At 36.3% G+C, this 11,162-nt stretch overlaps 1 protein-coding gene across 1 annotated transcript; it reads left to right on the forward strand.

Moving 5' to 3' along the window:
- Positions 1 to 4,182: 4,182 nt before the first annotated feature.
- LOC141323970 (BEN domain-containing protein 6) lies at positions 4,183 to 9,889 on the forward strand. Its single transcript, XM_073833511.1, has 7 exons — positions 4,183 to 4,319; positions 4,399 to 4,488; positions 5,115 to 5,174; positions 7,039 to 7,144; positions 7,450 to 7,703; positions 9,302 to 9,488; positions 9,646 to 9,889. The coding sequence occupies exons 1-7, from the start codon at positions 4,218 to 4,220 to the stop codon at positions 9,807 to 9,809; spliced, it is 963 nt and encodes a 320-aa protein (XP_073689612.1). The 5' UTR covers positions 4,183 to 4,217; the 3' UTR covers positions 9,810 to 9,889.
- The last annotated feature ends 1,273 nt before the right edge of the window (positions 9,890 to 11,162 follow it).

Raw genomic sequence — 11,162 nt, forward strand, 5'->3', positions numbered from 1 at the left:
ACATGTGGAAGCTGCTAAATCATATAGAGAAGGACTTAGTCAGTATTTTGACAAACTGAAATTTATTTTACGTATGAGCAGTATTAAGATATTAGCCTAATATTTCCAAGTACTGCTCACTGCAGAGCCAAATGGCCTCCAGCTCCACCTCTCTTGATGTCCAGCTCCACCTCTAAGTGAACAAATGGGTGGAGTTAAGGTTAGGGATAGGGTAAGGGGTAGGGTTAGGGTGTGGTTAGGTGTCTATCTCCACCCATTACCTCCAGCGAGGGGGAGCTGGAGCTCCAGCTCCTCCCATATGGCTCTGCAGCAATATTTCACCTACCTGACTGGAAATGATCAGAACAAACATGAATGTTGTTAAGATTCCTGTTTTGGAAATCCTGGTTCAGTTTGGCCAACCACAAACGTCTTTTGTTCCTTGTTTTTTCACTCTTCTCCTTGATTTGTTATAACTTTTGGCAGTCTATAGTACTCCAGATGTTTTCCCCTGTCTGACCCATTAGTACAACCCAAAACTTGAAAATAATTGACCATTTTCAAGAACAATAATCATCAGTATGAGAGTTTTGTTTGGTTCAGTGGCATTGTTTACGTTCAGCGACAGCAATATGGCCGATGAGGCGTTGTGAAAACATTTTTACTCCTGGTATTGAGATCTATTTTGACAATCCAGGTGTAAACAGGATCCAGAACACTTTGAGAAACTCTAAATCATATTTGAAATGCATGTGACCAAACTACATTTGTAATATTAGTTTTCACAATGTGTCATCAATCGGCCATATTGACGGCACTGAACGCAAACAGTGCCACTGAACCAAGCAAAGCTTGCATATTTTGCTGATTATTGCTGCTGATAATGGTCAATTATTGTCATGTTTTGGGCTGTACTAATCGGTCAGACCAGGAAAAAATCTGGAGTACTATAGACTGCTAAAAGTTATAACAAATCAAGGAGAAGAGTGCAAAAAACTGTCTTGAGGAACAATATAGGCGTTTAAAGTTGGCAAAACAAGAATCTTGACAACATTCGTGTTTGTTCATCATTTCTGGTCAGGCAGGTGAAATATCAGGCTAATATCTTAATTAATACTGCTAGTGTAGTCTTTCTTTAACACCTATTAACTTTTGTCAAAATATTGCACCCTTTTCTGCTTACTAAGTCGTTCTCTCTATGATTTAGCAGCTTCTGCATGTTTTTCTTGTGGTATAGACAGCATAAATTAGCAGAACAACGTATTCAGTAGTACATTAACCGTGCAAACCATGCTGTTGTTTACATCTGAGTATATCGCCAGCATGGCCGTGCATCCGGGTAACTAACCAAATCGTGACATAAGTGCAAACCCTCTAAAGGAGATGGGAGGAAAAATATATTTCAATGCTTTCTCCCGCAATAATATCATTGGGTAATTACACTGTGTATAAATTGTGTATTGTGTAGAAAGCACTGTGTATAAGCATCATGGAGCCACTATTAATATGCATAGCATTGATATTGCTTTTAAATACTTTTACTTTCACTTTCGAGATTCGCGATCACACATACTCTGTGCACTAGGGAGAGGCCGTACTTACCACACATTTTACAAGATTAGATGTTTCCTGGTGCTCAGGATCTTGGCTAACCATGTCCCTTTAGTGGCTCTGTAGAACGTGTTATTAGTTTTTCGTGCCTTTCCGAACACGGATTCACTATTCGGGCACATCTCAGTGAAGCAACGCCTACTCACCTGTCAGTCATCATCCACTACTTAAGGGTCCACTGAAGTGCTTTAAAACACTCAGCGTTGTTCTATATGTTGACGTAATTTCAACTGGAAAAAAGGGCAGGACTGCTTGATGTAGATTTTTTTAAATAGCCAATAAATAGCATTCTGTGAAGAATTCAAATGGGTCCAATACGTTTTATGGAGCAGACGTGTGCGCTGTGGTGATTCGTGTGAAACTGCGTGAAACCAGACTTCTTTCGTCCCAATGGAAAGCATATTTACACTGTCTGAATAGTTCCCTATTCCCTAGTGCACTACGTGTCATTCACCGCACAGAAAATACAAATTCTGTGGACAAGTGACTGATTTCAGCCACAGCTTCAGTGTGTTTTTATAGTGTAGGGGGCGGGACATTTCGGATTCTAGAGAGCATTTGATTGGACAGAATCTGAAGTGCAGGGTGATGTCATCAAAATCGTTGATCCATATTGGCAGAAGTTACAGAGACTGTAAGTTTTAAATGATTATATCTTCTAAATGCAAATTTGTCATTGTTTTAAAACATTTTAGCTCACAGATAACCTTAAGGCTAACATATTCATACTAAAAGCCAAAAAACTTCTATTCTGATTTCATGGGGACTTTAAAAACAAGGGTTTTGAAAGAAATGAACCTTAGGCTAGTTTGGCTAATACACATCTATTTGTTAAATTTAATACATGAAAACTGAGAATAACTGAGAAACTCATTTGAGAAGTATTTTACTAGCTGGTATGACATGATCTTGTGATTGGATCAAACGAGGCGTCATTTATACTGACCCATATTCACTGTGCATATAACTAGAATACAGGCTGTGGACATACTGTGGACATGACACCATTTGATTGACCTTTTGTGATCCCCAGCCTGCTTTAATGAGTTACAGGATCCACTTTGTTCCAGCACAGAGCCGCTTCCCTCCTCCCATCCCTGCAGAGGCCTCTCTTTTACAACCTCAGGTGCTTCTGGATACACTTAGCACTCACTGTACGTCACTTGGGACTGCATGGGGTCAACCCTTACCTGACCTCCCACTGGTATCTGTGCTCACGCAGCCAAAAAAAGAAAGAACAAGTGAGTATGAAAAAGAAAGTGGCCTATAAAGTGTCTCCATAATGTGGGAGAACATATTTTACGTCTTTAGGTTTATAGGTTTGTTTTAGTTGTATTTTAGACATTTTTTTGGGGTTTAAAGTGAAAGTAGATTTTACATTACATTTAAATCATTTACATCATTGTTCATTGAACAATACTTGTGCAGCATTTGTTAATTTTAGTTAATTTAATGTTAATTTCAGCATTTACTAATGCATTATTAAAATCACAAGTTAACATTAGTTAATGCACTGTGGACTTACATGAACAAGCAATGAACGACTAACATTAACAAAAATGAATAGTGTAATGTATTGTTTACTGTTTATTCATGTATTTTAATACATTAACTAATGGTAACAAATGACACCTTATTGTAAAATTTATCGTTTTTTTTTCTTATTTCTATTGTATTACAATTCCTATACATTTTCTAAATGCATTTGTTTTATTGTTTTTAAACAATAAATCGGTTACAAAAAGAAAACAAAATTAAAAATATTTACCTGCCTGTGTCTAAAACATATTACTCTGTCACAATTTTTTATTATTTTTGTAATGTTTTTTGATCATTAAAATTAGTTTATAATTAAAATGTGTTGTACTACAATGAAACCTAATTCATATATTTCATTAGATTATGACAGTAATGACTTAATTTAACAATGATGTGTATGACAGTTATGATTATGATGATTTTAACTATTAGATACGGTCAAGTAGGTCAAAATCCATATTTCCAAAGGGAATAAAGACATTTTATGTTTTTAAAGCTAGATGCATTTCATGCTAGGTTAATTTTATGTTCGATAATAGTTTATAAAACACATTTAAAAGGTGTTGACACACAAAAATATGTTTTTAAAAAGCTGACTGCGTGTACATGGTGGTAAATCAAAGCTGCTAAATAAATTAGTAAATAATAAAAAAAAATAGATAATAGCCATTAGGATCATTCCAAATGGCTAACTGTTAGCTAGTCTATAATTAATCTCACTTTCACGTACAAAATAAACATCAGATGCGAGATTTACGTTATTAAAATGACCTAATGTTAACACTAGCTAATACATAGCTATGACAGATTATGAGCCGTTCATGATGTCTTTTTTCTTCAAACTGTTATAGATTTAAGACATGTTAGCCGGTGTTAAAACTTTTAGGGTCTCTTTTCCACACATTTTAGTCGTTTTCCAGTGTTTCAGGGCGCACTCGTGATGTTGACACGCCAGAGTGTCTTTAACTTTAATCGAAATGCCACGAGCGTGAAAGTCATCAGGCTGTCACGGATCTGCGCGTGGCCATGACCGGCATGATAAAGAACCGGACGGTATTTCGGCGAGGAAAACGGCTAATGGGCGAAAGATGAGGAGAAAAACAATAGCAAAGCGCATCCTGTACAATGGATACGAGGGATACGAAGAGACACCCGAAGAAACCGGCGCCAGGGCGAACCACGTCTTCAGTGTATGTAAACATCAAGCTTTTGTTGCGTATGTGTCATTGTTTTGCAGTCCCCTGATTTAATTATGTGACTGTCTTTCAGCAAGAGCCGGCGAAGAGGAGAAAATGGAGAGAACTAAATGGAGAGGACATCTCAGCTTGCAATGCTGACTATATCAAGTTCAAAACAAAGGTCTGTTCCTTTTTATTGCTGAATCAATATCAGTTTTGTTTTTAGCTGATAAGCATTGCTGAATAGATTAAAACATGTTCCAGTGACATGTATAGCCTTTAAGATTTTAATAATAAAATGTAATAATGAAATTACATACAATGTAAATTTAAATCTTTCATGTGATTTAAGAAGCTTTAAATGATGTATTTCAGTCTTAATGCATCTGTAGCCTAGTTTAATGAGGGTTAATAGGATCACATACTGTAAAAATGAAGACACTAGAGGCGTCATTTGGACTTCCTCAGATTATCACACTGCCAAAACCTCTGGAGAACCTTCAGGAACCGTTTCAAAAAGGGAAATCAGTTCACTGAGGAGCTTACATAATGGAGCCCCAAGAGTTCCTGCAGGAACTGCCATTAGTTCCTTAAGGAATTCCATTATTAGAATCCTAACTATATAATACTGTACTAGACTATTTGAGGCATCTTTAGAAGGTTCTCCAGAGGGTTCTGCCAATTTGAGGAACCTCAAAATGATCATTTTTGCATTGCTAGCCAATGTTGTTTTGAAGTTGCAAACCAAACCTGAACCGCTGGTTTGTTGTATTTTCATTCATATGTGTTTTGCTTGCTCTTAAACAGGCTTTTGAGGTTGACAAGACCCTTGGAGATGCAACAAGGGATGCAGATTTTACTATGGAGGTATTATGGCACTAAATTCTACTTCTGGGCTATGTTATTAAGACTCGTATGGTTTAATATAACATAAATTATGTTTCTTACTGAAATATGTAGCAGAAAATCCATGAAAGACTTACGTTTAGTAAAAACCCCCACATCATTTTATACATAATTTGGACTATGGGGGGCACCATTATTCTGTCAATGTGAAATGGCTGCACTTGGTAAGTTACTGGCACTATCTGTTTCTATTTTTGCACTCGGAAAATAAAGTAGTCGAAGGGCAACAAGAGAAGTTCTTACTGCTTTTCCTAGCGATAAGAGGAGGAGCAAAGAATGGGAAGATGCCTGTGGACGAATAAAACTACCTAAAGACCTGCGTTTTTGTTCTCTCCACTTTAGCCCTGATGCCTTCAAAGCTTTTAGTAGACCACAGCTACTGAAAGAGCTTAGACAAGAAATGCTAGATGCCATTCTGGCAGGATGTAAACATGCCAATGCTTGTCATGATGCCGCAGCCACATTTTTTTTTTCTCAGCGCAGATTTCATTCAATATCCGGAGCGTTTAGACTCCTTATGGAGAAAATTGATGGTATGGTATTTGGTTTAAGCCTACGCTTATATCCATCACCACCTGTACACTCACAGTAGCTGTGGTCATTGTATCAGTATTTTATTTTTTGAGTTGTGTTGCGGTAAATATAGCAACAGGTAGCGCCAGTAGCTCATGGAGTACAACCATTTTATGTCATAATGGCCCCATAGTCCAAAATATGTATAAAACTATATGGATTTTTTAAATAACGTAAATCTTTCATGAGTTTTCTACTACATATTTCAGTAAGAGACAGCATTGACGTTATATTAAGCCAGGGTTAACAATTTAACATTTAACTCACTGCATAAATTAAACTAACCCATCAGGCACACAACGTCTTAAAATGTTGATATTTGGTTGAATTTCGGTTGCAACTTGGGTGGCCAAAATTCAACGTCAATTCTGATGACATCTAATGTCGACATTAATTTGATGTCCAAACCCGACGTCAACTGACATTGATATTTTGTTGTTTTTAGGTTGTGTTACCTAAATCCAACATTAAGGCAATCTGAAGTCAAATACTGATGTCAGCCTGATTTTCATTCTCAACCAAAATGCAACGTCTTTCTAACAGTGGGGTCCAATGTCAACCTAATGTTATATTGACGTTTTCTTAATTCTGAACATCTACTGTGAAATGGCTTTTAGGGGTTTAGAGACAAAGTGTATTGCACTTCAACTCGTTCGGGACCAAACACTTGTTTTCCATGCTTAAAATAATCATGGGCATTTCTGGCACATTACTGATTCCAGTTTGAACCAGAGATTGTCTTACTATTGGGAGATGAAACGGTCTGTATTATTTACTGTTGGAGAAAGCGTAATGGTCAACCTGGATCATGTGTGCCTTGATAACCAATCACATTATGGCTTTGACGTCATTGAATTTCAGTTTTTAGAGTTGTGCAACATTCAATCTCCATTTACGGATACTTTAGGAATGAATGGGAAGTGCTGTAATCGCGTGACTTCTCTTATAAAATCTTTTTTTTTTTGGTGTAAACTCTATAAATAGTTAAATCCAAAACCATTTAGTCCAAAACAGGTTGAAGATTAGCTGATATGCTGTTTATTCAATAATTTATTTATTCAGCATAGTAAAGCCTCTGCTCAATTGACATCCATTAAAAAGAACGCCATCTGGTTTTCTTTCCCTGCACCGCAGTGTTAGCTTTAGCCGTTACGCTTTTTTGGCTATTGGTTGCAGGCTTGCCTTCTAGTGGCTTTGTTTGAACCCATGTTTCCACTCAGCTTATAATGTGACGTGGATAATATTCTTCCAGGTGCTTGGAAGCCTCCAATCACGTTCAAGGGCGGAGCTTATTGCCATGGTGTTGAGTATGCAGAGGGAGATGGACGGCCTTCGAGAGCAAATCAGAAGCCTTACAGGTAAAACAGTGGACTTCTGAAATGTGGCAAAGTGCCCTTTATGTGTTTTTTTTTTTTTTAGAGAAGTGCATTTCCATTGGCAAGGAAAGTTGTGCACCGAGCTGAAATCTCGCTAACAACCAACTCGTTCACAGATCATTTCATGTTTCAAGATCATTTCATTTTGAAAAAAAAAAGTTCAGCAAGTTCATGAGGAAACTTCACGTCAGAGAAAGATTTAGTGTTACTGTGGTGTGCCGTGTTACACAACAGGTCGCCTTTTGTTGTCAGACAATTTTGGGCTAAATTCGTATTTTTTTTCACAGCTTGTGGGAAGTTGGCTCAGACACTTGAAGAGCTGATCGAGAAGAGTGATAGATGGCTGTGCGGCAGTCACGAAGCAGCAACTCCCAGCATTCCAAGGGAACCTGAGAGAAGCAGGCCACCCAGTCACATTTCTCCTCCGAGGGTGCTCAGTGGAAGAACAGCTGAATGTGCAAGTTCAGAGCAGCAGGGGTGTGGTCAGTATGAGGTCACACAAACAATGTCTCAAAGGAATGGAACGCTTCCCGAACAAAAAGTAAGAGTTACATTTTGGATGCCTCTATAATTAGCTTCAGAATGCCTCATTTTTGCTAAAAGTTCTTCTTAGAATCTTAATCTTTTTGAAATAAAAAGCTGTTTTTAGATTAATCTGCTGGTTATTGCTTTGATTATTCATACATAATGTTCAATGCTCTCCTTCAAACAATGAGAAAAGTGAAGTGATGTTTACATTGGGTTCAGAGTATTTTATAATAAAGAATACAATATGAAATGCTTAAAAAATTTATATAGTTTATCATATTTTTTAATAATCTGTTATTTCTCTGATTAATTCATGCCCAAATCATGTCCATTTTGCAAATGGGAGTAATGTAAACATTGTGTGCAAAAATAGTTTAAAGGTAAAGGTTACAATATTAAGTCAATTTATGTTTTTATGCAGTTGAGGTCAAAAGTTTAGATACACCTTGCAGAATCTGCAGAATCTGCTAAATGCTAATTATTTCAGATAATGCCAAAAGCATGTTATTTTGTATTTAGTAAGAAAATTATAGTTGAATTTATTAAAATGACCCTGTTCAAAAGTTTACATACGCTTGATTCAATACTGTGTTGTTACCTATATAATACACAGCTGTTTTTTTTCCGTTTAGTAATAGTTCATGAGTCTCTTGTTTGTCCTGAATAGTTAAACTGCCTGCTGTTTTTCAGAAAAAAATCCTTCAGGTCCCACAAACGCTATGGTTTTTAAAAAATGTTGTGTATTTGAACCGTTTCCAACAATGACTGTATGCTTTTGAGATCTATCTTTTCACTCTGAGTACAACTGAGGAACTCATAAAATGCAACTATAACAAAAGGTTCAAACACTCACTGATGCTTCAGAAAGAAAAAAACTATGCATTAAGAGCTTGAATTTGAAAATCAGGGTAAATTTAACTTATTTTGTCTCCAGGGGAACGTGTACGTATCTTCTGTAGCTTCCGAAGGGCAGTACTAATAAAAAAAATACAATATATAGGCAAAATGAGAAAAACCTTCATTCTGTTCAAAAGTTTTCACCCCCTGGCTCTTAATGCATCTTTTTTTTTACTTTTTTTCCCTCCAAAATATTGTCATTGTCAATTAAAAGCAGCAGAACAGTTTAAACAACTAAAATGAGTAAAATTACCAAACCAAATTTAGTGTGAACAGTTATCTTAATATATATGAATTATGCAATATTTTTTGCATTATGCATTATTTACTGTTTGTTTCTATAAAAATATCATTACCTGCATTTATGATTTTAAGTTCAGTTGTGGTTTGTTTAAAACTAGAATATGATGTTTAACTAATATTGGAATGACAGCACAATCTCTATGAAATATTCAAAGTTTAACATTGGTAGAAACATTAAATTGCTTTCTGTTAGAATGCATTGTTTTGCAAAATAGAAATGCATGCATTATAGGAATAGTAAAATCAAATTAAATGTTTTTAGGTCGTAGTAATGCATTTTGTACCTGACTAATCAATAATAACGTATATTGTTGATTATTTTAATTCCGTTTTATTATCCGTTGTAAAAATTAGTCATGCGTTGGTTGTTGACTGCATTTTAATAGCTATTTTTTTGTTTTTTTTCTCCAGGTTATCACTGCTGATCTCCTAGAGCGCTGCAACACAGGGACCACCGCTCAGAAACTCACCAACGACCTGCTACGCAGCCTCTACGACAGAGACTGTCTGGCCTCTCACTCAATCTCAGGCATTGTTAACAGCAAGCGAGGGATGCCTAAGCCAGCTCTTCCGGCACATGAGATCCAGGCCATTTTAAGTACGTATAAGGAACTGTTTGTAACAAGTACTGAACGGGTTAGTTCGAGAAAACGTTCAGTTCCATTTCATTAACTGCAATCAGGCTATTGTGAAGTTTGTGATTAATTGTGGTCTCAGGTTTGCCGTTTTGATTAGCAGTGAAACATTCTCCACAGGGACGGTGCAGAGGTTCTTCCCCGGAAAGACTGATTCGGAAATAAAGGGCTACATACGACAGAAGCTTCAGAATGAGGCCAAGAGGCTTCGGAAAAGACCACACCCAGCTGATGATCCACTGGTGGGCTCGTTTGAGGAGGCGCAAGCAACATTTGAGCATTGAGTGTTGACTTCCATTGGACATCCCAGTGAACTTAGTTAGCTGAAGAATTTGAAATCAAACTTATGGCACAAAATTCTGCTGTTAACCTTAACGGGATAGTTCATTTACTTAAAGAGATAGTTCACCCAAAAATATAATTTCTGTCTTTAATTACTCACCTTCATGTTGTTCCAAACCCGTAAGATGTTCGTTCATCTTCGGAACACAAATGAAGACATTTTTGATTAAATCTGAGAGGTGTCTCACCCTCTATAGACAGTAATGTAATGTATTTTTGTTTTCTTTGCGCACAAAAAGTATTCTCTTAGCTTCATAAAATTAAGTTTGAACCACTGATGTCACATTTTAACTGTGACTATTTCAACGATACCCTTACTACCTTTCTGGGTCTTGAATGTGTCAGTTGCATTGCTGTCTATGCAGAGTCAGAAAGCTCTCGGATTTCATCAAAAATATCTTAAATTGTGTTCTGAAGATGAACGAAGGTTTACACGTGAGCAACTCATGATCCAGTGTTTTCAGTATCTCAAAGCGGCTCGATTTGCATTAAATCTGTACTTGTGCTGTGCTTTAGGTCACGTATGACATACAGGCTTATTGGAAATACGTGCCTCTATATACATTTTTAGAAAACTGAAAAAACGTTCGTATATTCGTATATGTACGAATTACTGCAGTTTCCAGTTGAAATGAACACTAGAGGCAGTAAAACTCAGACAACTTTTATTCCTTTTCACACAAAGTATGATTTACAGGTACACGGTTCACAATAACTTGCAGAATATTATGTTATGACTTTAAAACAATTTTAACATCCATTGTCTCAAATTTGTAATGAGATGCACTTATAAACAGACTTTTTATAGTGTTTTCTGCCAAAAAACGTTATAATGGATTTATGCATCCACCATGACACTCGCTGTAAGAAATACAGCAAGCGAAGTGATCCATGCTACAAATAGTGAATTGAAGGTTGGAGGAGCTCTGATATCGCTCTAATATCGTACTCTTATCAGCCAATCAGATTTGAGATCCAGAAAAAACAGTTGTATAAAATAAAAAGCTTAAATATTGTAAATTAGGAGATCTTATTTTAATGTTGTTTTTAAGAATAATAATTTATTAGAATTTTTTTTTTTTTTTTTTAAAGAAGTTTACTTCCAGACCAATCACTTACAGATAATGTACTCACCACTTTGTCATCCAAGATGTTCATGTCTTTCTTTTCTTCATTCATTCATAAAAAAAATATGTTTTTTGAGGAGAACATTTCAGGATTATTCTCTATATAGTGCACTTCTATGGTGCCCCGAGTTTGAACTTACAAAATGCGGCTTCAATGGGCTCTAAACA

The sequence above is a fragment of the Garra rufa genome, chromosome 1 (assembly GCF_049309525.1).
Source record: "Garra rufa chromosome 1, GarRuf1.0, whole genome shotgun sequence".
In the NCBI taxonomy this organism is placed as follows: domain Eukaryota; kingdom Metazoa; phylum Chordata; class Actinopteri; order Cypriniformes; family Cyprinidae; genus Garra; species Garra rufa.